Source organism: Passer domesticus, chromosome Z (genome assembly GCF_036417665.1).
Source record: "Passer domesticus isolate bPasDom1 chromosome Z, bPasDom1.hap1, whole genome shotgun sequence".
In the NCBI taxonomy this organism is placed as follows: Eukaryota; Metazoa; Chordata; class Aves; order Passeriformes; family Passeridae; genus Passer; species Passer domesticus.
In genome coordinates, this window is record NC_087512.1 from 29,132,904 (window position 1) to 29,160,190 (window position 27,287).

Here is a 27,287-nt window from a genome sequence, read left to right on the forward strand (position 1 = left end):
GAAGATCAGCCTACAGCTGTGCTATTGGTGCATGTTATACACTGTCATAAGAGTTGGGTTGTTCCTATTGTGCAAAGAGGATAGAGCTTTGAGAATCTTTGCAAATTATTGCAATGACCTGCACAAAGATCTCATGTGAGTATAACACTGATAAAATGCAAATTGATGTTTCCTGTATTTCTGGCTGATGGATTGCCGTTTTTTCCCCTATGTTCTTAAATTTTACAACTTATTCTTAAGATTTTTTTAATTTTCAAATTATTACTGGGATACAGACTCTGATTCTGAATGAAAGTCTGGATAAGTTCCAGATCCTAAAATGCAGATCCATATAATTTCTAATTTCTGATATTTTTAGAAGCTGAAATTCTCTTACAACTCTATCTTCTCTCATAGACAAAAGCAGAGGAGTGGTGCTGGTGAGCCTCTTCAGCTTATGCATGAGCATGTAGCTCTTAGTAAATATTTCATCCTGAATTTCAGGGAGGATTTGAATGGACAAAAAAAACCTCTATATATATTTGTATCTATATATTCTTTTAGTTGTTACTAACATGCTACCTGCATGTTTTGATTATACAGAAAGCCTGGAAACTTTCACCTTCTGCCTCCTAGAAAAAGCACAAGCTATGAAGAGGAGTTCTTTTGTCTCTCTGAGAACTCTTTCTTTCTGTAGAGGCTGGAGATACAAAAAAAAATTGCAGTGTATATTTTGCCAGAATGTCAGTCTGTATTCAGTAATGCTGATAAGAGCTGAAAGGCTCTGAAAGGTTCTATGATATACACAGCTTCTTTTTAAATGTAACAAAATTTCACCCCAATTCTATCCTAGTATCTATAGAAAAAAAAAAATTCAGCTGTATTACAATGACTGTATTTGTCATGGAACAAAAAAACTGACAGTGGAAAATTTTCAACAGGTGACAGTTAAGCGATGCAGGGAAAGTGAGAATTCACAGACAGTGTGAGCAAAGGAGGAAGTGAGAAATTCTATCTCTTCATCTGAAGGCTGAAGGGAGATGGAGAGCAGACTGAAATGATGCAAATAGGCTGTCACAGGTAAACATCAGGAATAAACCAATCATCCCAACAATAAATTGCCAGTGTGGTGAGGTGGGCAACAAAGGACTGAAACAAGTGAGCAAAAGACAGAAGAAGAACAGCAGGTGAGATGGCATTTGGATAAGGTGGGCTTGAGAGACTGAGAACAAGAGATTATGTCCACAAAATAAACTGGGACAGGCTGGGGAAATGGCCTTTGAACAAATTTTAATATGCATGGTTAGGATTTTTTATTATTTATACCTGAAATAGAAAAAAAGTACCTTCTTTCTGATGGTATCAGAAAGAGATATCTTTCTGAGATATGGAACAACTGTAGTTTGTATGAGGATCTAATGCTTGTTTTTGTTTATTCTCTTGCTTATTTTATGACCTAGGATTTCTAAACTTTTGTCTTTAGTTGTTTGTTTCTTTTGTCTTTAAACTGGATCCTTCACAGAAAGTAAAATCAGTTTAGCCATTTCATGAAGATGTCAAAAATTTATGTCTTTTTGCACATGTGAGAGTGTTAGAGGAAAGCTGTTGAAAAACTTGCTCCAATTGCAAAATGTACAGAAGGCAGGGGAGTTTCAGTAACAGAAAGAGACAAAAGAAACTATGACTGGGATCATATAATCTTTTGTTGTGTACATAGATGCATGAGAAGATAGTCTCTTTTCTAACTAATTGAGCATAATACTCCATTTCATGCAGGGAGAGTCAAATGGAGCCAAGTCAGATGCCTATTAACACAGCTTGATTGCTTTTCATTAAGATGAGTTTTTCATTTTGGATTATTTCCAGAAGGCACTGTCCTGTGCTTAGTATGGGTTCTAGCTTGGCAGTACGATAAGACAGAGAGTGTGGAAGAAGAGTGAGTAGGAAAAGCATAGTCATTCAGAAAACATAGCTGATCTCAGCTCAGTAATGTTGCAGACTGTCAGCAGCAGAGCAAAAACACTGAATGTAGGAATGTAGGAGTGAATAGATCAACTGCAATATTGGTATTTCAAATCCGTAACAAAGTCTACCATCTCAACATGTCTCAGGATGCAAGACTACTTGCAAAATCTTGTTTGCAAAGTGCACGGGACAGTTTGTGCAGAGGTGAACTCAGGCCAACAGGCCAGCCTGGTGACATTTCCATCCTCCCAGCTCCCAGGCGTGGAGTTCAATGTCCCCACTTCCTTCTATGTTGTAAGAACACCTGTGTTATACCTGCTAAAACCAAGCAGGATGACATCAGAAGTACTGCCAATGGGATACCTTGGTCTGCAGGGAAATACAATTCAAAGAAGGGTCTGTCTGCCATAGCCATTAAACATAAAAAGGACCAAGTACCCCTTCCTTAGTCGTTTAATACTTTGATATTCCAGAGTGAAATCTGAGAGATTATTGTGAACCTCTGTGTTGATTAGACTCCTGCTTTAAACCTGGAGGAAAGCCAGTGTGCTTGAAAGTTTGTTTAGCTTTTCCAACTGTTCTGATTATTCTAGTAGAAGTTACAGGTCTACAAAGCTCTTCTTGCTTAATGCTGTTAAATTTCATTATGTAGACACTAAATATCTAAATGTCTACTGTTCTAAATCATCCATTTGCTAGAAAACAAATATTTTAATAGTTGAAACAATGTTTCCAGAAAAGAGTTTTCCATTATTTATTCCACTATAAGGTCTCTGAATTAGTGACTCTGTCTCTGGTTGTTTTGTTTAGTGAACAGCACAAAGATTTTGTTCGGGATCCTTTGTTAAACTGGTGTTGAGAATAATCACAGAACTACAGAGCTGTAGAATGATTTGAGTTGGAAGGAACCTTTAAAGGTGATCTACTCCAACCCTCCTGCCATGTGCAGGAGCAGTCACAGCAAGGTACTAATCAAAGGTAGCTCCAGAGGACCTTACACTAAGATGCTTTTTTTACTTAAGAAAAACATTATGATCTTTTATGGATGAAAAGAATAGGATTTCATTTACATTACTCAGATGTGGGTTTCAATTGTTATTACAAAGGAGTAGATTGCAAAATATTCTGTGGTCTTCATATTCCTTTGCTTAAAATACTTCTTGTAAACTTAACATTATGAACATTGTGAGAGTTTACACTAATGCCAAATCAATCCTAACTATTATGACCAGACTGATGCCAGCCTCAGTTGCCAATGCACTGTGGTGAAAACATACGAGTGTTTTCTGAAAATAGGATCCAGTAAATAACAATGTACACATACCAAAGAGGTCTGTACAAAGCATGGCTCTTAAATGAGCTACCCAAGCTTTTGATCAAGAGCTGCACAGTTTAAGCATGTAGCAGATATTCATATTTTGTCATCTGTTTCAGTTCCTGAGAGCATCTCTATAACATCCAGTCAAGATAAGAACCTTTTCACTTCTGTCTGTAGAATGGAATAAAGTCTATACATTATGTTGCAAATTGAATCATATAGTTGCATGAAGCATAGAGTTTGTACAGTTTGAAGTGGGAATACCGAGTCTAAATTTTCCAAAGGAACAAGAAATATCCTTCTCACTCCTTACACAAGGATTTTGGACAAGCACTAGAGATTTCATATAAAGTAAGGCCAAAAATTACCCATTTTTTTGAGACAAGTTTTATAAACCCTCTTGGATAAGTGAGCTGGGACCAGGGCTAAAGTCACAGGCATGATCAACTGAATGAATCAAGAAGAGGAAAACAATATTTAGTTCAATACTCATTTCCATCTTTGATAGAACTACATCAATTTATTATTATTGCCATCTGGGTTTCAGTCAGCATTCACTAAGAAAATTTACCAGAATATGTTGCTTGTGGCCCAACGATGTCAAGTATGGGTTTCTATTTTGCTTTTTCAGTAAAGCAAACAAGCTGCACAAAAAGAAAACATTATATTCCTCATTTTCCCTGATCATTGTCATACTTCTGTTTTCAGTGGTCCCGTTCAAACTTTTTGTCTTGGGCCCTAAATCTTCATTGAAACTATTACAACTCATAAAAAGCCATGATGATCTTTAGATGTTTGATGTGATACTTTTTACCACCTCAATTATCCAAGGTTTTTTGGACTTCACTCTCGTAATCACAGAGCACTGTGTGATAAGTTGCTTTTTCTTCTGCAGGTTGGTCTGGGAAATGAATTTACTGACTCCATCTGAATTGCTCTTGAAATATCATGCTACTTCTTACTGTGCTCGGACACATATTTTCAATTCCTCACTTTGCTGCAAGAAGCATTAAGTACTAATTTTTATGGCAGAGTGTTCCTTCTTTTATCCCTGTGAATTTGTAACAGGCATATGATGAATACATTTTAGAAGTGGTCTTTTGTTTAACAGAAAAACAAAAGATGTTTGCATAAGCTTAGCATTAGTTAAGACAGTTGTGTACAAGGACTGTTGAAGAGCAGGGCATGACATGTTTTATGAAAAATAGGGAGAACATGAGGGCTCTTCTGTAACATCACGAATGGTTAGTAATGCAAGCTCAGAAGAAATCACCTTCCAGACGCTGGTGCAGGCTCTTCTATGGAAGTGTGTCAGAGCCACATGATGAAGTTGCATGGGTAAATTGCACTGAGATTGCACAACAACTTCTTGTCTGCTTGTGACATTATGGAAATAAAGAAGGAGGCCTTCTAATACAGATTCTTGCTGACAAATCCTTGATCTTTCTAATACACATCTGTGCTAAGAGATCTTTGATCTTTCTAATACAGATCCTTCCTGCTTCCCACAAGCATTCTATGACTGCTTTCAGTATCCCAAGTTAAAATGTTCTAATGTTTGGTTTCTTTTGTGTATTTATATTATGTGTAATGCTTTCCTAAAACTAACCCCTCTGGTCAGACAAGATTTACTTGATATGTATATAATTATGACTATCTGCTGGGGCAGGTTGTTTATCTTCTTATTTTTACTATCAGTAATATGCATATTTTAAAAAATCTTATCTCCTGCGTTAAAAATAAACATGCTCTGCATTCTGAATGTACTCTAAACTATAAAAAGAGACCAGAATCCCTAAAGTGTCTCACATAAGGTTAATCCAGGGATCTAAATATTGATGTGAAATATTGTTTCATTCTTCATTCAGTTCTTTCCCTTCTGTCAATCTTCTGATAGGTAAGCTGTGTAGAGAAGTGAGCATAGTAGGAGACTGAGGGTAGTAAATAGTAACAGTCTTTACTTCTGCATCTGGAAAATAGAGATACTGATGGTGTTTATTAGCTCCTTTCTCACACAGCCATAGTAGCTATGATTCATCACGCATTAAACAGTGATGGACTCCGTCCTCTGATAAAGGTAACTAGCTTTCATTTACATCTAATAAGTCTGCTTACAGTAGTTTGCATATAAACCTTTATTTGTGACATCAAATCAAAAAGTCCCATAATTTTGGCTGCTAATTTGCTAAGGCTTGAGCCTCACTTTCCAAGATTGAAAGCTCAAGTGTAGAAGCAATGAGAGAAATGCAGCACCTGAGAAAATTGGAACCAGAATGTTTCAAGCTGAGCCCACAAAAAAATAGGGAAGTAAAATTAAACCCCTCCTCCAGTAAGTCTAGCTCTGGGGAAGCCTAAAATTGCTCCTTCTCTTCTCTACTTCCTTGTAGCTTATTTCTGCATCTTATACACTATATTTTTCAGATTATACTGCATGTTAACAATCTTTATTCAAAGTAATTCTTCTGTCTTTTCTATTATCTCATTAGTTTTGCTATAAATTTTGCCCCTGGTGCTTCTTTGTTGTTTGGGGATTTTTCCTCTTTTTAGTTATGATGATCTGTATACAATAGTATGAAAAATATGTGATAGTTTGCTTGCTACTGGAACACAAATACACTCACTCTAAAACTGTACTTTACCCTTTTGCATTATTCCAGGGCTGATGGTTTACTGTCAGTAATACAAGGTGATTTGTACACGTCAGACATTGCTATATGTAAGGTGAAAGAATAGCAGCAGTAAGTCTTCATTCTAATCCTTTCTGAAGCAAACTTCAATTTATCCATCCTGAAATTTCCAGTGCATCACAGTGTATTCCAAGTATTGCCTGGTCTTTAGGTTTAAGGCAATAGGAAACTGCAAAATACCCCATGCAAAGCCAAGCTGAAACAAAAGCAGGGTTAAAAATCTTGTAGTCTGGATCATGTGTTAGTGCAGACAGTTATAAAATCTGTTTGTGTTTGTTCATGAATCTCTCCTACATTGAGAGATTAATGAACAAACACAAGTAGATTTTGAAGAAGATTGAGATTGAGAAGTCAATTGCAATTGATTAGTATTTGTGGATAGTAAAAAATATAAAAGCATTTCCCTGTCAGTCTATTTGAAACTGCCTGCAAGCTACAGATCCTGAAAATGTCATGACTGAGGTTGTGGAAATGTTTCATTTCTCTTTATTGCCACTGGTTCATTGCCATTGGTTAATATTCTTTGTGTGTGCATGAGTTTCTCTAATACAGATTTTCCCTGTTTCTGCCAGTAGCCTAGTGTTTGTTTCTGTTTTTGCTGTTTATGAGCTGTGATGGATTTTAAATGCTAGCATGGCTCTGATCTGCCTCAGCAGAAGGTAATTGTTGCAAGTTCCAATGCAATTCTTCTTTTATTTCAGATCTACCTGAGAAAATGTTTCAAATCCTCACAATACTATTGCTGGAAACACAGCTCTCCATGGTCTCAGGTAAGAGAGAAACTGCCTTTCAGTTCCACTAGCAGAGCTAATGCAGCTTTTAGTATGTGGGCTTCAACACCTCCAGCAATACTTGCAGGAATGGTCAGTAATGTCTGGAGCCTCTGCTTTCCATCTTATAGAAGGTACTGACACTGACTGAGCAGAGGATAGGTGTCTGTCACTTTCCAGAGTCAGGCTTCCTTAACAAATTGTGTATTGGCAGCTGAGATGTCCAGCATCAGTGGCATGGCTGTGAGAAGGAGAATGACCAAAGTGACCAATGTCCACTGGGAAGCATAACAATCTCAGTGTGCGATGGCGTGAAGTGAAATCACTGGTGTTCCCCTGTCCATGCCTGTAGCAGAAGCAGCTTGGCTAAAACCCAAAAGGAGCTTGCACTTTTTCACATAATTTTCTCCCTTGCTACAGCTGTATTACAGTGAATAAAAAAAACATCGCTAAGAAGAACCTAGCAATGCTAAAGTTTCCCTGTAAGTATTTCAGAGACATATAAAACAAAAAGAATGCCTAAAGAGTTGCACAGACTTCTCTTTGCAATGTCTCTGCCAACACTTCCAAGTGCTCCTGAATTGTCAACCAATAAATAGCACATCCAATATGGAAAGTAGTAACAAAGTATACTGAATGATGTATTAGAAATAACTCTGCCATATCAAGTACACTTTAAAATGGCAACCTATTCATAACAATATTAATTTCGGATTGGGTGAATAGTTAAGATTATTTTGATATATTTTCTGTAATACTGTTGCATGTATCTGTGAAAATGCGAGCTCAAATGATACCCACATGGTTCCAGGTTTGTGGAGACTGCAATTGCTACATAGCAATTTTGAGCTATACACATTTATCCAGTTTCACAGGAACAACACTGATATTTCTTTTTGTGAACAATAGTGACATTAAATTTACAATTTCCACAATTAATTGTTGCTTGAACTACAGTCTTAGGACTGTAAGAGAGCATATCATAGTTTGATAAAAATGGTCCCTGTGTAACCACTGGCCTAGCTTTAAGTTACTCATAAAATGCAAAAAAAACCCCAAAACCAAACAAAACCCACCATCAAAAACTAGGTAATTCTGCCCTCATCTTTCAGATTCTGTAATCAATACAGAATATCAATGATTTGCTATAATTACTGTGTGGTAAAAATATTATTGTGAATATGAACAAAAAATGCTTATAACTTTTAGTCAAATCATATATTCTTGACTATCTGTACACAGTATACTATTTGTACACTATCTGACACAGTTTTGTCCAGCTTTAAAGAAAATCAGAACATATTTTGATGAAACAAATGAAACTGTTCTCTTTTCCTCACATAGCTTTATTTACAGTTGAAGTTCCTCAACAGCTCTACACTGCGGAATATGGGAGCAATGTGACCATGGAATGCAGATTCCCTGTGAATGGCTCTGTGGATCTAGGACTCCTGACTGTTGTTTGGGAGCAGAAAAGGCAGGGCTCGTTGAAATCAAAAGAGGTGTACACATTCCGCAATGGGAAGGCACTCCATCCATCTCAACATCCTGATTACATAGGAAGAGCATCACTTCTGCACAGTGAACTGAAGCTGGGACGAGCCATCCTCCAGATCACCAATGTTAAGATAACAGATGCAGGATCATACCTTTGTCTCATTGACTACCAGGGCGTGGACTACAAGTACATTGCTTTGGAAGTAAGAGGTGAGTGGTTAAATTAAAGGTAATTGTATATTCATTGAGATGTCTCTACTACATTCCTACAGGCTTGTAGAAATTGGTTAATCTGAAGGAATTTGTAGCTAGTTGTCCCATCAAGACTTTGTACTCATCTCCCAGCTGAACCAAAGCAGTTGTCTTAGTAGTGGCTAGCCTTTCAACAGCTGAGCTCCTCCAGGGGCATCTGGTGCTGGGAAGGGACAGCATCTGTTTTCCTTCCATCCTTCTTTCTACAGCCTTCTTCTGTGCCATCACCTCCCTCCTCTCCATTGATCCTCTTGTTGGGCCACCCTCTGGTTATTCCAAAAAGTTTCTCAGAGATGCTTTGATATACTTATGAATCCTGCTGCAATGACCCAAGTGGCTGGGGATTCCCTAAGACTGCACTTCCAACAGCAAGGACATGTGATTTTCTGTGTCCATTGAAGCCAAATGGGCATTAGTAATAAAGGTATTTGTTAATGGAAATTATGACAGACCAGATCTTTGTGTGATGCAAGACAGAATTAATTTCCCACCCAGATATTTAAATAAAAATATTTATCAAATGCAAAAATGGACACAGACATTCTCAAGACCCACATTAGTTCCTATGAAAAGTCAATATTTTTCTAATATGATGAAAATATTACACTGTTTATAAGCTATGAAATCAGGTTTTCTGGAAGTGGCATATTCTAAAAGTGAAAATAAGAGTCCCATAAGATTCCACTTATCTCTTCTGTCTTAATAAATCACAAATTTAGTGTCAACTGCTGCCCTATATAAAGTACTGGAGTATGTTCTTTTGCTGTAGGCATGGTAAGGATTGAATAATCAATTTTGCATTGTTCTACAAAACAACCTTCATCATTTTAAATACATGTTCCACAGATATAGCCAGAGACAATACATAGCATTAAAAGGAAACAGGGAAAGTGAAGTGAGAAAATGACTATTGTTGCATACAAGAATTTCACTCAACAACTTCTCATGCAGCATCTTACAAGAGAATAAACACTCAAGTAATGAGAATACCAGGTGAAGAAAAGTTTGTTTTTATGTGCCAGTCAGAAGGCTTTCCTCTGGCAGAGGTTTTCTGGCAAAATGAGAACCTCAATCTCAGTGGATCTGCAAATACCACCTATACACTGACTGCAGATGGCCTCTACAATGTCACCACCATCCTGACATTCAAACCAAATATGAGAGAAAACTACACGTGTGTCTTCTGGAACAAAGAACTGAATGGAGAAACTTCAGCTCACTTTTCCCCTTTAGGTTCGTATGACCTTGAACTTGTACATGACAGTGTTCATCATGTGTTATGCTCCATCACTGGAGTTCAGTTCTAGAAATCAGTGTCATATTGATTCTTGATAAACAGTACAAGTCAGTATTATTTATGTCTTTGAAGTCAGCTAGCTTCCACTCCAGCAAACCAGTCTGTATTTTTCTGTATATTTTAATTTTAGAATAGATTTCCTTATTTTCTTACCAATACAGAGGAAATTTTTTCATCTGCATGGGCATCTTCCCTGATAGTTTCTTCTTAATTGTTCTATCTAGTTGTCTACCTTGACTTCAGCAAGGCTTTTGACACTGTCACCCATAGTATCCTCAAGGGTAAGCTCAGGAAATGTGGGTTAGATTAACAGCATCAAGAACTGGTAAATTACAGAGTCCAGAAGGTCATGATCAGAGGAATAGAATCGAGATGGAAGCCTGCTGTCAGTGGCATTCCCTAAGGATCAATACTGGGTCCAGTCTCATTCAATTTATCAACAACCCAGACAAAGGTTTCCTGGTGACACTGCTGGGTGCAGTAGCTGATCCACCTGAAGGCTCTGCTGCCATTCCACGGACCTTGATTAGCTGGAGGGTTGGGCAGAGAGAAACCTAGTGAGGTTCAGCTGAGGGTAAGGTTCTGCACCTGGGGAGGAATTGCTGCACATGCCAGCACAGGCTGGGGCTGACCTCTGTGAAGTGGTTCTGCAGAGAAGGACCTAGGAGTCCTGGCAGACAAAAAGCTCTCCCTGAGCCAGCAAGAAAGCTAATGTTATCCTAGGGCACATTAGGAAGAGCATTGCCAGCAGGCTGAGCCAGATGCTCCTGCCCCTTTACTCAGCAGTAGTGAGGGCATATCTGGAGTGCTGTGCCCATTGCTGTGCTCAGTTCTGGGCTCCTCAGGACACGAGCGAGAAGGAGGGTTCAGCAATGATGAACAAGGATGATGAGGGGTCTGAAGCATCTCTCTTTGAGGAGACAGTTTAGTTTGGAGAAGACTGAGAGGAGGTCTCATCAATATATATAAATATTTCAAAGGCAGATGCCAATAGGATGGTGCCAGACTCAAATGCCATACAAATAAAAGATTTGACTGGCTTTTGTTGAGGCTTTTCACAGTAATATTTCAGAACAAATTATTAATAAGTGTAAATCACTATGTTGATAAATTTTAAAAATCCTTCGTTCAGTCAGAGCAAGACTGGAGAAAACAGAACCAATACCTTGATAAAAAATGCCTGTTTTTTAAGTTATAAATTTATTCTCCTTTAATGTTTTTAACAGCTTTAATGAGTACACAGTATAGTGGACAAAAATTCCTGATATCTTTAATCATCCCCACATGTGTGACTGTAGCTGTCCTTCTCTCTGCACTAATAATATTTCAGAAGAGAAAATCATTCAAGAATGAGCAACCCAAAAAAGGTACATTTTACTTCAGATAGTGAAACTTTTTACTATTTCTTTACTTTTTTCTATGAACAACCTTCAAGAAATTTTAATAAGGCACACTCACATGTCACGCTTTATTTCCAGATTACAAGAGGATAGAAAAGGAGATCTTGGGTTTTATTGAGTTGGGTTTTATTTCCTTACTGTGTTACCTATGCGAGACAAGGTGTATGGAAAGATACATTTTTAAAGCTAACCAGTTAGTATTCTGGACAGAGCACAAACAAACTTTACCTTGCATAAGGAGGACTGTAAAAGCATAGTTTGAGCAGTGTTTTCTTCATAGCTACAAAGACACTGTGGCTACAGTATATTACACAGAATTTTTATTTTCCAGCACCACTGTGGGTCTATAACTAAGTGTGATACAGGACTATCACAGCACTTCCTTCCTTGTTTGCACGTGCAGTAGTACAAAACCAATAAAGCAAACAGACTTTTATTCTAGTATTTTCTTGCACATGAACGGACTCCATTAAACCAGATTATATGTATTTATAGTCAAGAAAAAAGTCTTAACATTATGATTTCAGAATTTGATTCAAGTTTTGTAAAGTTTTTGATTCGAGTTTTGTAAAAGAAAAGAAGTTTATTTATTTGATATGATTTAATAACTTACAGCTCAGTTTAATGTAAAGATTTGTTGGATAGTTCTAGTTACAATACAGTTTCTTTCAAATCTAGAAATGTTTAAGCTAAATTTTTATATATTTACTTTAACAGACAGGAAGAGAAAACTGAACCCTAATGCAAAGGATGAGAACAGTAAGTCATAGGCAATTTTTAAAATTTACATTTACAGATTTTTCTTTCTTACATCTAAAATCTTAAAAAATACGTAGATTGAAACCTAAATAATGTTACATCAGAATATAGGGTAGTTTTGAGGTTAAATTATTTTATTCTTGAGTTTTTTTAAAAATGCAGTTTCTAAAGATTTGACCTTCTCTTGAGCAATGTAAAAATTTATAAATACTGGTTCCCTTTCACTAGGTACCAATAGCTTTCTTGCACCACTCAGCACACACCTCTGTATACTACCTGGGATTCTAATAGTCTTGGCTGACAAGGATACTCATAGAAAGCTGGTTTTTTTGGACAGCATAAAGATTTTTGTGGCAACAGTCTGTTATACTTTTGGATCAGGATACAGGTTTTAACAACCAATAAAATGACACCTCATTTATCTGGAATATTATATCATGTCCGATGTTACTTCTTGTCCTATGAGAATCTTGCCTAGACATCCAGAAACTTTTACATTTCATAGAGAAGATAATACCTAAAAAACTGTCAGGATGCATCTAACTGTTCCATACTAAAATTGAACTGAAAAATAAAAAAATACCACCATGGAAAATGATAAAACAATGACAAGGAAAATCTTAATACACTTACTGATATAAATCAATTTTGTCACCTACAGGTAACAGTTTGACAGGCTAATGCATTGTGAGGCAAAGGCTGTGGCCAGTGTTAGGTACAGAGGTACTTAGTTTAGCCATAATTCCTTGGTGTCCAAGCAGACCCTCACATTGTGTATTGAGGTCAGCCCTGAGGCTGCCAAGGAGCACAAATGGAGTAACACTGTGATGCAGATAACCAAGTGAACAGAGAAACTCAGGGCTTTTCCAAGGACAGGATTTCTTTGAGAATCCACCCATGCTTCTCACTGCTAAAAAGCTGGTGACATGAAGAAGTCACCAGCTTAAAAAATAAATTTTGTAGGTGAAACCTAGAGACTGGATGAAGAGAGCATGAATTCGCTGATTTCCAAATCATCTCAGATTGTCATGTTTGCATCTGAACTGTGTTTGATCCACTGCCATCAGTAGATATTTCAATTGAAAAAACATTTTTAGAAAGACACTTTCACCTTCCAGAAACCTTGCTGCAGTCAAAATCTCATTCTTATTTTTCATGTGACAGTGTGAAACTTTAGTGTATGGCATCATGTCATGCACTAATGAACACAAGCTCAAGGCAAGCAGCATTCTGGAGAACAGCGTTGGTGCATGTCTGGACATCATTCCAGTGCATATTGTCCGAGCATAGCTTGGCTTCCCCTGGCTTTTTGTATTACTTTTGTATTTTTCTTTTGTATTTGTATTTTGTAGCCTCTTCTGTGCACTTAGTGAAATGAAGAAATTAAAGGAGACAAGGCCACTCTTTGTGGTTTTACTTCTTCATTTTAATGACAAAAAACTTTGTCTTACTTGCAACATGCAGTAAGTCAGATGACAAACATTTATATTTCTCAGCATTGGATATTTTTAAGAAACCCTGGAAAGAACCTTTTTTCCATGATGAGTAGGTAGTTGAAGCATAAAAGCCACAGATACTTTACCACAGTGCCTTGGAAATGACCCATACAGTCCTGGTTACAGGAACAAGGACTGTTAATGCTAAGTTTTAACTTACAGCTCAAGCTGTATCAGAATTGAATATGTAGGACATTTAAACTCATCACTGAAGTCCCAGTTCTGCACTCTTTTAATCACACACACATATTTACTGACAATCATTTCCATGGATTGGTAATCTAAACAGATTTCAGTTTTGTTATTCATTTATATGGCTGAAAGTGAGTGATAGCTTTGCTGTAATAGAAACTTCAGAATTTGCACTACAGATAAAAGAGATAATTCTTTCCTCAGAAAAGATTGCAGCAGATATTCTTGTAAATTATAACAGCTTTAAGGAGCAATTGTAACTTCAGCACGATCCAGGAGACTGAGTTTTCACTCTTTACCACTCGGTTGTTAAAATCAGGCTTTTTATTTTCTTAAATCACTGCAGATTTTTAAACTAATACTATTGCATTTTCTTTCTTTAAGGTGATGATTTTAACTCTCAGACTGAGGCTTTATACTTGTCAACTGTCACAGCTTCAAGAGACTGTGGGAGTGTAGGTCTGTGAAAATTCTTCATCTTGCATGCCATAATTTGAACTTTTACCATTGGTTTTTGGGGACTTCAAAAGAAAATTACAGCACTTTAGCCTTAGGATAAACAGTGAACTCATGGGGATGTATTTGCACTGCAGCGATTGAAAGCCATGCCTCCTCAGATACCATATCTTCTTGAAGTTACTGAGAACTATGCTGTCATGAAATGTGGTTTAACACTGTGGAGAGGTCAGCTGAGTGCCTTTGATACACTTTACTTTTGGACTTACTGTTGCTCAAGGGATTTTTGTTTAAGAATCAGCTGAGTGCTTTTGATACACTTTACTTTTGAACTTACTGTTGCTCAAGGGATTTTTGTTTAAGAATGCCTTTATCAACTATTCCAGTCTCAGGAATTGTGCTTGGAGTCAAAAATCTTGTGGAATTTGAATAAAAGCTGTAAATGCTATCTTAAGTATCTTTCTGGTAGAAACATCATTACATGCCTTTATCAACTATTCCAGTCTCAGGAATTGTGCTTGGAGTCAAAAATCTTGTGGAATTTGAATAAAAGCTGTAAATGCTATCTTAAGTATCTTTCTGGTAGAAACATCATTACATGCCCATATCCCATTTCCAAATTTTCTAACACATTAAACTGGGAATTACCACAAGTACCCACTCACATCATTGTAGCCACTCATATAACTTGTATCATTGCAACATCTAGAACATATTTCATATCACAAGAACAATAAGAGGTTGAAATTAAAGCAAAGGACAGACCAAAAAAAACCCCCACCCAATATTAGCAATAAATCAACATTATGTGGCATAAGAGAATTTTCATGTGTATATAAAACCGCACAAGTAAATCAGGTAAAAAACCATGAACTGTGATACTATGCTACATGACAGTAAAAAAGTTTCAAATTTGACTGATTATTCAACAGAATTTTCTTTAGGAGGAATTTGGAAGCAAAAGTGAAAATGAAGCTCAGACAGATTTCTGCACTGGTTATTTTTAAACAGTAAGTTTGCCTTTGTTCAGATGAAGTGAGTCTTTTCTATGCCAGGCTGGTCTGCTTCCTAATATTGGAATGCCAGATTTGGAAAAACATCCAAAATGAAAAAACTTTGCCTCTTCGTCAGTCATGAGATAGTGAAGCAAGGGCACTGGGTAAGATCTGTCATATTGTTTTGAAAGACCAGTGGCCATGGTAAGCTGTGTTTTCTACTAAAATAGATGTAACAAGATTGAAGAAAGGTATTCACATGGAAGCTATTTCTGCTATAATCCTGCTTTTAGAAGAGTTCCACTGATTGAAGTTTTTGGATAGCACTTGCTCTGAATTTGGATGGGAACTGCTTCTCCAGTGTCACTTTGCAGCTATTTATTCCAGCAAAAAGTGGACCTACAGTGCTGCTATGAGACCAGAACATCAGCATTCACCCTCTCTTGTTTCACCAGGACAGGTGATTTTAAAAAGCAGGACTGCCATTGATTTTACTTGTGGAGGACAAAAACTAATCTCTCTCTGACATCATCTGTAATTTAATATCTATGTATTGCATCTTTAATTACCCATTTGTAGCCATTGGATTCAGCTGACACAAATCTGCACTAGGCTTGAAATGTCCTATGTCCTTGCTGACATGGCAAATCACGCACATGTCAGAAAATCAGAGGCAGCTTCTTAAAGCATTGGTTAGCTTAATACGGAATAGCAGCTTAGGAACTGCTCTGGCTTGCACCATTTAGCAATATTTAAGGGTCAGTACATAAGGCCAAGCGATTTCTCTCTGTTCCAGATTTGTACTGTGCTGGGAACTATGAGCCCTTGCTCTTCTATCAGCCATGGTAAAATCTAACCCACTGTGTTCCTGGAAAGAGTTAATTTTGCATTTTTCTATTTATTTTTTTCCACATGAAGATGAAATGAAAGTAATAAAAAGAAATTGATGTGCATGAACATAAATACTGCAGTCTTTGCAATTAGCTTATAGTGGTTATCATTGTTCCTTGCTGAAATGGAAGTCATCTTGTCATTGTTTTATACTGGTGAGTAAATGCTGTCTTGGTGTGAGCAACAAAGAACAAGTGTGGGTAGCATTTCCTGCCCATTTTACAGGCATGGCAAACATTACCCTGCTTTCCCTATTACTGGATTGTACACTGAAAGGTTTCACCTGGCATCCCTAGGCAGAGGCAGCTCAGTTTTCCACAACACTCCTATGCCCCTATCCACTCTATTTCATTATGAATGGAACAATAACATTGTTTACTGCAATAGCTATAAGAATACCTAGAAACATATTTTTGCTCATGAGTTTTTATTTTCACCAGCTCTCGCTGGATGCTTATGAAGCTGTCACATCTGAGTATGTGAAAGTTAGCTTGTCAGCAGCTTGGCCAGTCTACATATGTCTATGAGTTCATGCAAGACTTGTCTTTTACTGTAAACCACTGAGCATGTGATACATGTGTGATATGATGAGTCTCTGTTCTTTCTGCTTCACCTACTGTTTTACATGCTGTTATCTCCAAACAGCTAAAGTGAGTTCTCACATACAAACTGTCTGCAAAATTTTTGAAGGTTTTGTATTCTGTTTGACTGGGGTGTTCTCTCTGTGGTTTTTGTTGTTGTTGCTGTTGTTTAGTTTGTTTGCTGGGTAAAAAAAAAAAAAAAAAAAGGTTGTTGGGGGTTTTTGTTTGGTGGTGTTGTTGTCTTTTTGTTTGGTTTTTTATAGTTTTGAGCTTTACAGCAAGTCATGGTGGTGTTAGACCATAAAACTACTAGGTATTTTTAGAGTTTGACTTACTTGTATTGTCATCTGGCATTTCTGAATGGCAGAGAGGATATCTTGCATAAGAAGACACAGTTACCCTTTCTGATATGTACCACCTCTATTCATCTCCATACATTTGTCTCAATTAGGTGCATGTCATAAGCAATAGCATCTTAGTGTACTGGAAAAAAAGTAGGGATTCAACTGAAGTTGGTGGAATGTTTATGAAAACATGTGCAAAGAATCTACTCAGTGGTTTATAGTCACCTAAAACATAGTTCACTGAACTTTAATGATGACCATTTTTCACAAGTAAGTAGAGAGTTTGTTTTCAATATTGAATTTTTCTGGTATGGCTAAGGAAAATCTTTTCCAATCCACTGACCTGCTTTACTATGTATGAATGAGGTACTTGCCATTTTAGCACAGGAGCAACTGGCAAATTGGGTGATTAGAATTTCTGTTCATTTTGCACCTCTGCTATCTACCAGATATTTTAAGGGCTTACAGTAGGTTTATTTCAGCTTTTCTACAACCGCAACATTTTCAGTAGGTGTGAGTTGCAGTTTGGTCTGTGATTAAGAGCACAGAGCAGAAGATGAGCTGTTTGTACCAAGTTCACTTTCATAATGGCAGCAGCCTAAACCCAAACTATCTTCTTGATTCCCATTACCATAGACCTGCCTGAAAGCAGCTGCTAACATCAAGAAGGTTAATTATCTGGAAGAAGACTGAAGTGGAAGAGATATTCCTAACAGCCAATTGAAATGCCTTGCAAGACTTAAGTCTGCACACTACAAAACCACCAGCTGATTCTGATTATGGGAGCAACTGAAATGTCTTTTAGAATTTTGGAATCAAGAAACCCCTATTATTTCTTAAGAAATACTGCAGTCATCTTTTCTTACAGAATTTCTTCTTTCATCTGACAGAACCATTCAGTTTAGCACCAAAACCAATACTTACCTACTCCACAAAGTAGTTACAGAGAAAGGTTTTACAAACCACCTCTATCCAGTCAGTAAAGAGTCACTGTTAGGAATAAGTCTAACTTGTCTTTTCTTTCTGTGGGGATGAGGATTAACTAAGCAATCTTAGAAGTCCCTTCTAACCCAAAATGACCTTTGACTGTAAACTTGTTGCTCACATTAACTTCCATATCCTTTGTAATGATCGGGTTTTCCTTTTACTCTGATAAACATGTGGCCTTAAAGTAATAGCCTTAGATCAATGACTACGATCTGGTTCAACAAGATATCCTGGTTTTCCTCACCATATGTCAAGCACACTCTGTAATACTTTTTTATAGCCAATGCTTGTTATTATTTCACTCAAACTCAATATGCAGTCATATGGTAAAAAGTAGCTGAAACAGGTAAGTGCACTGTGCAAATATTGTTAAAAGCTGACTTTAATGAACTACTGAGACCACTTTTGGTTTTATTTTCAATGCAATTTTCAGCAACTAATGTTTGTTTACTCACAAGCACATTTCCTTAATGGGCTTTTCCAAGTGAGAAGTGAAACATTTATCATGCAAAGTCTCTGTTAGAAACTACTTTACATAAAGAATGATGCAATAGAAATTTGCACAGTGGGCTTAAGCTCATTCCTTACATCTGTTTTTCAAGCAGTAAGGTGAGATGATTACCTGAGTCTCAGCTGGTTAAGTTGGTGCTTTCACTGGTGAGGGGGGGAATCTATCTAATAAGAAATTTGGGGTTCTAATCACAACATTGCTAGCAAGAGGATTTCTGTGCTACTGGACAACAGTATTTGTGTAAGAAATCAACTTTTTTTCAGGTGATATGATGAACATACTCCTTAGAGAAGTAAAATAGATAATTGTCAGTCTTAACTATGCAAACCCGGCAAAACAGAGGCTAGGTATCAGTGAATAGATGTACAAACCTAAGAAAATCACTAAGAAAGGAGAAGCTGTTGGTGAGAATAGGGAACAGGAGAAGGTCAACAATGTTTTTTTCAGGAGGGACACAGATTGTTTGTGAAAATAATAAAGTCAGATGAAGCACTGTGGGTTCAAAGAACTTCCTAGTCCATATAAGAAGTTATAACTGCTGAGCCATGTTTCTGTACACCCCCAAAATATTGCAGTCCTAGTGCACAGATGTCCCTTAGACTGGTAAGAAAACTGAGAAAGCAAGACAGTTTTTGAAAAATTTATTGAGCAGAAGCAACATTTTAGACCTCCATGCAGTCTTTGATTTTTCTCTATGTTTGCTATGCATGTACCTTATGCTCCTAAAGAGCTGTGAAGTACAATGCAAGCCACAGAGGGTAGACCTTGATGAGATACTGGGAAAGAGCCTGCTTCTGGTCTAGTTAAATGCTCAAAACCAGGCACAGACTCTAATTCACCAAACCTAAGAGATGAACTATCTTGTGAATTCCCATCTGTGAAGTTTATTTAAATGAAATTTCACAGAGATGTATGAAAATTAGTATATGTTGTGACTTGGAATGATTTCTACTGTCCCATAAATTCTTCTCTTAACATAGGTTTAACAGTTTAACTTCAGAAGAGACTACTCACGCCAGTGTTTTAATTGCCACTATGTTAGAGTGTATGAAGAACTGTTTGGGTCCTTTATAAAACATCTTAAACTTCATTTCTACAGTTGTTCAGTTTTCCAAAACTAAAGCTTATGACAACTGCTGCAAGAGGACAGAAGGTTGGAGCCCCTATCCTCCTAGAACCTCCACTGGGGGAAGTTGTTGGGTTGGGTACTCCCAGTATTTCCACAATGCTGAGTTGTACAGTTGTACTCCAGACTTCAGAGAAAAGGGTACAAGGAGTCCAAGGCTGGGAAGCATTTTCTTGCTTCAGCCGAGGTAGATTTGAACAAGACATGTTGTGGAAGCCAGTTCAGGGCACAAGCCAACTCTGCTCAGTTAGTTGTTGCCGACTATCTGGTCTCTCATACTGCAGACACCATTATTCTGGAAGCCAAACTATGCACTGGGAAAATATAACACTCCTAGTGCTTCCAGGTGACTGGTTATTGTCTAAAACATTGATATTTAGTTGTGATTTTGGCCTGACAGGAGAATTGCTCATGGGCAGAAGCTAAAAGTTTCTTGACTCGCATATGGAAAGCTGTGAAGAATGGTAGGAAGTGATTACAAAAATCAACTACATACACAGGATCCCAGTACCATGCAGAAAAGGCCAAGGATTTTCTCCAGTCAAAGGTCATTATCTACATATCTGCTGTGTGCCAGGTGTTGCATAAGTCATGCACCTTTTGTTGATCTGCACGTTCTGAGCTTCATTCGTTAATTGATATGCCTCAGGTACTGTAGCAGAATGTTCTGCCTAGAGTGGGGGTAAGCCAGCTTGAATAACACCCTATTTGAAAAACCCACCAGCGATGGATGGAGGAGAGGGCACACACTGCTTTTGGTATTGCAGAATGCTGAAACTAGCCTGACTCATCAGTTCTGAACTTAAAACATTCTGGGGAAAAACAGTGTTTCCTGGCAAACTGGCCATGGTGATACAAGGTTCCTGAAAAAGGAATCAGGGATATTACTGGTAACTTATCTAAAGCTGCTGACTTGAGACAGCTGGCCTAGAGACATTTAGCTGATAGTCACTTACCCTATAAAAGCCCAGTCCCACTTTGTAATGGTAAGATCTTCTAACATATTCCTCCTCAGAATGCATGTGGTTACTTCCCCCTTGAATAGTCACACCCCTCAGGGTTAGTCCTCATGGCTAAGCCAGAGATGTGTCCATGATCCTTGGTAGAGTAGGGCAATATCAATATCTACTGAATTATTTTGCTAACATTAATATAACTGATTCAATGTTGCCTCAATAAATAGTGCACTATACTAGTACTTATAGCTATCTACATTGTGTAGCAAGTAATTCTGATTAAGATCTTTTAGTGTAATCATTACCATCAATTTGAAGAAAACATTTATTTATATAAATATATTTGGTTTGCCATCCTTAATCATTCAGGACAAAGTCATATAAAGGCTCAAGTAGACCTACGTAATTCTTTATTGTAAAGGAATAAGTATAATAAGTATAATAGAAATTTAAAGAAATAAGTATATATAAAGTAATAAACAGTTGACCAAGTCTGGGGCGAGGATTGGATCCAACACACCAAAACCCCATTCTAAGAAGGCATTTAGAAAGCATGCATATTGTTTCTGCACTGAAAGGAAGCATCTCCTTGATGAACCTTGCACAAAGATTCCATTCTGCCCAGACGGGTACCCTGTCAGTAACAGCAGCACAACTGCATATATGAGTTAGCTGCAGTTCTGGGCTACACTTACAAAATGCTCCTTGATATATTATTTCATTTTTCATTTAATATTTTATAATTAAACTACCTGTTTCCAAGCCTGCATAGTTTTTATTTTTGTCATTGTCCTTTGCATAGTATTTGTGTACTCCTTGGATTTTGCCTGCCTATGCAAGTGAAGACAGGATTGTTGTTAAGTGAATTATCTCACATAGGTTATTGGAGAAATAGTCCACCAGGATGGAAAGGAATTGTTTAGAAGACAACAGTGGCAGGGAGACAAAAGTATAAAGTGGCTCTATCCTAAATCCACTGTAGCAATTAGACTTCCTGAGAGTTTTAGAGAACAGAGGATCAGAAGCGGCTTTTCAGTGAAAGAGGTAGAGCAAAACATCTACAGCTAGACCCCAGTATGTTTATGAAAGGGATTTTATGACCTGAGTCTTGTGACACTGGGATCCTGGACAAGGCAATAAAGAGACCATTCTCCAATTCTGTGCTTCTGTTTTGAAGACCACAGAAACCCTTTTTAACACAACCTGAGGTCTGTACCTGTGAGGACACCAGCCTTCCTGAGTTGAAACTTTTGAGACACAGTTTCCCACCAGTAAGCATTGCCTATAACTATTTGCATTCACAACCACCTTTAATAAACAAGAGTAAGAAGCTGTAGCTAGCCACTACTAAGCTCTTGCTCAGAAGCTCTTATAGCCTAGGCCTCTGCCTGTTTTAATAAAAAAGTTTTGACCTTGAAGAGACACTTGTTCAAACCTGGGATTTACCCAGGAGAACATGTACACCGTTTTGATACATGCTGAGAACTTACTAGACATTAAAAACAGTTCTCATCTTGCACAGACATGAAGTAAATGTCCTAGTGGCTATGAACACCCCTGACATTATTGAAATTGTTAATTTTCCATCAAAAAAGCCATAGCATCCAAAAAGCTATAAGAAGATAAGAGAAACAAACGAGCTAGGGAATCTGGCTTGTCTTTTCAGTGTAATTATTAGAATTTTTCACTTCATTACACTTAAGTTGAACTGTTCTTTTTAGTAGTCTTTGAATAGGCTACAATGCCTTCTAAAAATCCACTTTTCTTCAGGAAAAGAGAGGTTTTCCTCTGGCTTTTGGTAAGCTAGGACATGATAAGACTATACTTGCTTTCCTCCGAAACCTGGTACCTGTAGATCTCAGTGCTGCAAGCTGCATTTTGATATATTTACAGAAGCACACTGACGTACAGCAGACTATACTACAGCAAATGTCTTTGAAGGCAGGGATGTTCTTACCTGCTTTCATAAAGTGTCTGCCCAAAGAGCAGGCCATACACCCCACCCTCACACTACTATATTTATTTGAACTTTGGGAAACACTTGCAGGTAAAAGTAGCAGGAAAATAGCTGAGTATGTTTCTGAAAAAGAGTAACTGCATAGAGAACTCGGATGGCTGCTTTCAGAAGGAACAAGGTGGTCTATTTTGGCCCCATTTTCTCTCTTTGGTGTGAGTTCTCCTAAGAAGACTTGAGAAAGGGACTAATTTTTTGTACTGAATCTTGCTATTTGTCATCTGATCTATTTCACAAGAAGTAAGAACTTCCTTAGAAAGGGATTTAATTAGCTGACTTTGTGTTTTTTAAGAGAAGTAGCAGCATCTGCTATCTGAGAATCTAGAAAGGTTTTCCAAATATATTTTACTGATGGAGAAGGTATGTACCTTAAAAAAAGCAGACTGAAGGACATCAAAGAAATAAAAGTCCTATCTATGAAGTTTCATTACAATCGTCATGTAACTAGCTTTACTATCCTTGCAAGGTAGACTGTCAGTAAGCTTCAAGAGCAGGGCTGCCCCATGAGGGGCTATGAGCCAGGAACAGAGGACAGGCAACCTCAGCACCACATCCTCCCCAGCAGGGCTTAACACCGAGGTTAAGCAGGACAGGGGTTGGTAACACATCTCTAAACAACCCTTTTTCAGTCAAGGTGATTGAGTCAAGTTCAAGACCCATCCAGGAGACCTGGCTGGGCACAGCCAGCCAGGCCTGGACACAGGTGCAGCATGCAGCAATGGCCCCGTCAGGAAAAGCAGCACATCAGGATGCCCAGGACAGAGCTGGCACAGACCTACCTACAGCTTGGTTCAGGCAATGCTTGGCTGCCTAGGCATGCACTTAAGGTGCGGTTTGTGAGCCCATGGGCAGAGGATGCACTGCTGGGGTCACCAGGGAGGCTGGCCAGGGTAGCTAAAGCCCTCTGTCAGACATAGCCATCCAACAATGAGAAGCCTCCATTGCCTTCTATAACACATTCTGCGTTCAACATTCCTAGTTTTAATAGCAATCATCTTTGTACTAGAGTAGGATGACTCCCATAAATCCTATTTTTAGAGCAGCTACTTCTGGAGGAACCATGTTCTTTCTGCTTTAACTGTAGTATTTAACCAGTGCCCTGCATATTGCTATTTTTAAATATTAAAGGGCTTTCTTTTGCAATAAAGAAACACTTATGCTCAAATATATTTATTTATACTCACATCTAAACATCTGTTAACAAAAGTTAAGTCAGTAAACTTCCATTTACTCTTCATTGAACAGCAGCACTACATTTTTCCTTGTGAAATTCAGAACTGTTTGACATCTCAGCAGAGCTTTGGAAAACTCAGAGCAGAAATTTAGCTGACATGATCCCTGCACCCACTCAAGATTTTTTTTTCTGAAAGTATTAATCAAGGAAAAAACCTTGTCCCAGCTTCTCTTACAGCTAAGTTCTGCTGAACTGACCACAATGCTGCTGACAGATCTTATCTCAAGTTAGGATTGGTTACATGCTTTAGTGACCTATTCTCTCTTTTTCAAAATAAACTTGATTATATTTAAGGAAATGTCATCTGACATCTGCTTCTAACAGAAACATAGTGTGACTTTGCAATTTTCCTGCTTCTCACAAGTCAGCAGACCAAAAGACTGGTAGGGCTGATAATGCAATAGCAAGTGCTAGAGACCTTCTTTGCAGCAGTTCTGCCTTTACTGAACAATCATTCTGGCAAGCCTTGACATTAAAATATAGTGTTATACAAGGTATCACAGAGTACAGAGCCAAGTGATTTTCAGCTGAATAAATCATCAGCACAGCTGACCACAGTCAGATCTATTGCCAAGCAGAGTAATGCAGAATTATAACAAATATCTCATAATAAGATCTCACCAACTAAAGGAAAAAAAAACAAACCACAAAACGCAAGAACAAAGCAAGTACTATTAAAAAAAAAAAAGACAAAAATAACTGATACTTTCCTGCATCATGTCCACCACCCCAACAGGGAATACACTGCTAAAAATCTGAAAAAAGTTTGACTAAAGCAGCCCAGAGGATGTGAAAAGAAAACAGTTAAATATCTAAGCAAACTGTGCTGATATGCAGTTATTTAACTGCTGTGCTGGCATACTCTGTGCCTCAAACAACTAAAGGATTCTAATGGGGATCTTTAGTCAGGAATTTGATAGTAAAATTGGTTTTCAGCCCTATTTGCTGTCTAGTCCTTCTCCTCTCCTCTTGCCCTTCTCTGCATATTTCATATTTCAAATTTCTCTTAAGCAGTATGTGCCAATAGCCACAAGACAAGACACACACACACACACAAAAAAGACAATGTGTTTGTTAACATTTTTACATATATAACTAACACCAAGTCAGAGCACCACTGTCTGGCTGATGTTTCAAATAATCCCTTTCTTGTGAATGATATGCATTCCAAATAGAGGCAACACAAGAATGACAGAGATTTTCACTCTGGGCATCATGATTTTTAACCTTTAGGCAATCTTGTTCACCCTTACCAAGTAAAAATACATACTGGCTGATGAACTGATTTTGGAAAAAAATAATAAAATGGTGAGAAAACACACACCTGCAATGGAACAGCCTACTCAAGAAGTGAAACACACCAGTTTCACCCTTCTGCTTATTTAGTACCTAACCAAATGCCAAACTTCACTGGATATTTCCTAGGTCTTATACTGGAAAGGACAAGTGATTACCAGTCCTTGTTCATGTCATCGAGTTTGATAGATTTTGCAATGTTTCCACCTCATCTCTTCCTTCTGTGCCTCCCATGCAAACAGAAACTGAACTCACATAAGCATGGGCACACAGGTGGCCTGATCCTCCTCCTCCTCTCTGGCTGATCAACAGCAACATATATACAGGCCCCCACTCACATATGTCAAAGATACATTCACATTTGCAGTGCTTTTCATGTCATGAACAGTATTTTTTCACATTATTTTCAATGATTTAACCCTTGGTTAGATCCTACTGAGCAGCCTGCAGTCCTGAGGCCTTTAATAATTTCTTGTTGCCCTTGTTCACATCAAAGGATGAAAACAGCCCACTGTGTTCATGTGACAAGACCACTTTGAACTTAATGACAAAATAATGCTCTTATAAGTAATATTGAGCTGGCAGTTGTTAGGGCAAAACATCAGTGACTAAAAAAGTGTTTAAAAGCTGATACCATAGCTGTAGTTTAGGAGTGCATTAGAAGTATGCTTCAGTGTTTTTTAACTTGTAATTACAAACCTCTTACCAGTACAGTACGTCACACAAAAAAGTATAGCTAAACAGTTGAATCTATCTACATACTACTGAAGCCAATGTGAGTTGCTAAGGCACTTAAAGCACCTGCTTGCTAAATGAGTCTTCTGACTAAACATCTTCCTGCCTGCATCTGTCTTCTCTAAGACATACATTTCCCGTCACAGAGATAATTTCAATATATTCAGGGTTGGTTAAAATTTTTCACTGACCTACATATGTACAACAGAAAAATAACCCTTAATATGGCAGTATAGTATTCTTAGTAAAATCTGTTAGATACTCTTAATAAGACTGTAATCCAGTCATTCCAAGACCTGTGTTCCACAGGATTATTTAAGAACAACTGGTGTTATATTTCGTTGTATGATGCCTAAAGAGATGAATAATGGAAAGTTTTCTGCATGTTCTTATTTATTTACTATAATCAGGAAATCAGCCAAGTCATAAAGCAGTATCCAAGCTGAAAAACTGGCATCCAATGATAAATAACAGTTATCAAAACAAGTCAGCTTTGGTGTACAGAGTTGTATTTTGTTCTGCCAGCATTTCAACCAGTTTGCTTCCCACTTAATATTTTTGTGGGTATGGTCTACAAAAGCTGAAATGCTCCTCTTTTTTTATTAACTGCAAATGAGAGCTTTGATTACAATTAGGAAAATATCTATTTAACTCTGTCAAGGAACTGCTAAAAAGTTGGCATGAGCCAGTGACTGAAAAAATGTGATTACTGCAGTATAGCCTAAAAGCAGAACTTCATACAGCACTTCTCCTTTCACTTTGCTGTTTAGATGACAATTTAAATCTACTGAAGAACAAGCTCTACAGCTCCACACAGTGCTGGCTTACCAACATCAAACCTCTGAACAGGCTACAGAAAGCCTACAGATTTTTCTAAATGTGGATAAAGTCAACTAACTTTCTATAATTTTTCAAGTGCATTCTTATTTAATGGTTTTATTTTTCATTTAGGTTATTTAATATTTGTCCGGTCTATCTAAGAATATAACTAAGAGTATTCACTTTTTTTGGTGTGTCTGTATTTTCAGCTACTCCTGATGTCACATCTTTTGCCACTTCAGATCTCCAGTTTCTGCTGAAGTACAAGCTTCTGCTTGACAAAAACTTCAAATCTGTCTCCTTAAACAATTTCCACACTTAAGTGTGGTGATCCACATTTTCTTAATAAAATTTTAGCAACAAATACTTTGATGACATCCTAGAGATTACAAAGATGTCCCTGCACAGTCTCAGACTAGAAGACTTGGCTTGCAACTGTCCACATTGTTCTGAACCTCATAATATTTTGCTTAATGTGCAGGGCACAGTCAGGAATGAGAGCAATTTCTTAATAAATATAGTAATGAAAAGGCTCTATTTTATGTGATTATATTTTTGAACTGAAAGGGCTACCGTTTAATCAATGATGATTTGGAATGAGCAATCAATTTTCATGTAATTTACCAGGAGAGGAATTATTTCCAACTGCTGTCCTGCAACTGCAAGGTACTTTAAGCCATGATACATAGATTATTAACAAATAGATAAAAAAATAAGAATTGTAAATAAT

At 37.5% G+C, this 27,287-nt stretch overlaps 1 protein-coding gene across 4 annotated transcripts; it reads left to right on the top strand.

Annotated features, from left to right (window-relative positions):
• On the top strand, positions 1-14,516 carry LOC135289409 (programmed cell death 1 ligand 2-like). Of its 4 annotated transcripts, none has more exons than XM_064402976.1 (8): positions 1-135; positions 921-1,166; positions 6,651-6,719; positions 8,064-8,426; positions 9,420-9,701; positions 10,992-11,132; positions 11,883-11,924; positions 13,997-14,516. In XM_064402976.1, exons 3-8 carry the CDS (start codon positions 6,665-6,667, stop codon positions 14,077-14,079), a joined length of 966 nt encoding a protein of 321 aa, XP_064259046.1. In that variant the 5' UTR covers positions 1-135; positions 921-1,166; positions 6,651-6,664; the 3' UTR covers positions 14,080-14,516. The 4 variants fall into 4 exon arrangements, with proteins under 4 accessions (XP_064259046.1, XP_064259047.1, XP_064259045.1 ...); XM_064402977.1 differs by having other exon boundaries at positions 921-1,059; XM_064402975.1 differs by lacking the exon at positions 921-1,166 and having other exon boundaries at positions 34-135.
• Positions 14,517-27,287: the final 12,771 nt, after the last annotated feature.

What these genes read in the sequence shown, in the direction of transcription:
- LOC135289409 (XM_064402975.1), top strand. Translation starts at nt 114, where the DNA reads ATGACCTGCACAAAGATCTCAT. An exon ending in GACCTGCACAAAGATCTCAT is followed by an intron (nt 136 to 6,650) that starts GTGAGTATAACA and finishes CTTTTATTTCAG; the next exon opens with ATCTACCTGAGAAAATGTTT. An exon ending in TAATGCAAAGGATGAGAACA is followed by an intron (nt 11,925 to 13,996) that starts GTAAGTCATAGG and finishes TCTTTCTTTAAG; the next exon opens with GTGATGATTTTAACTCTCAG.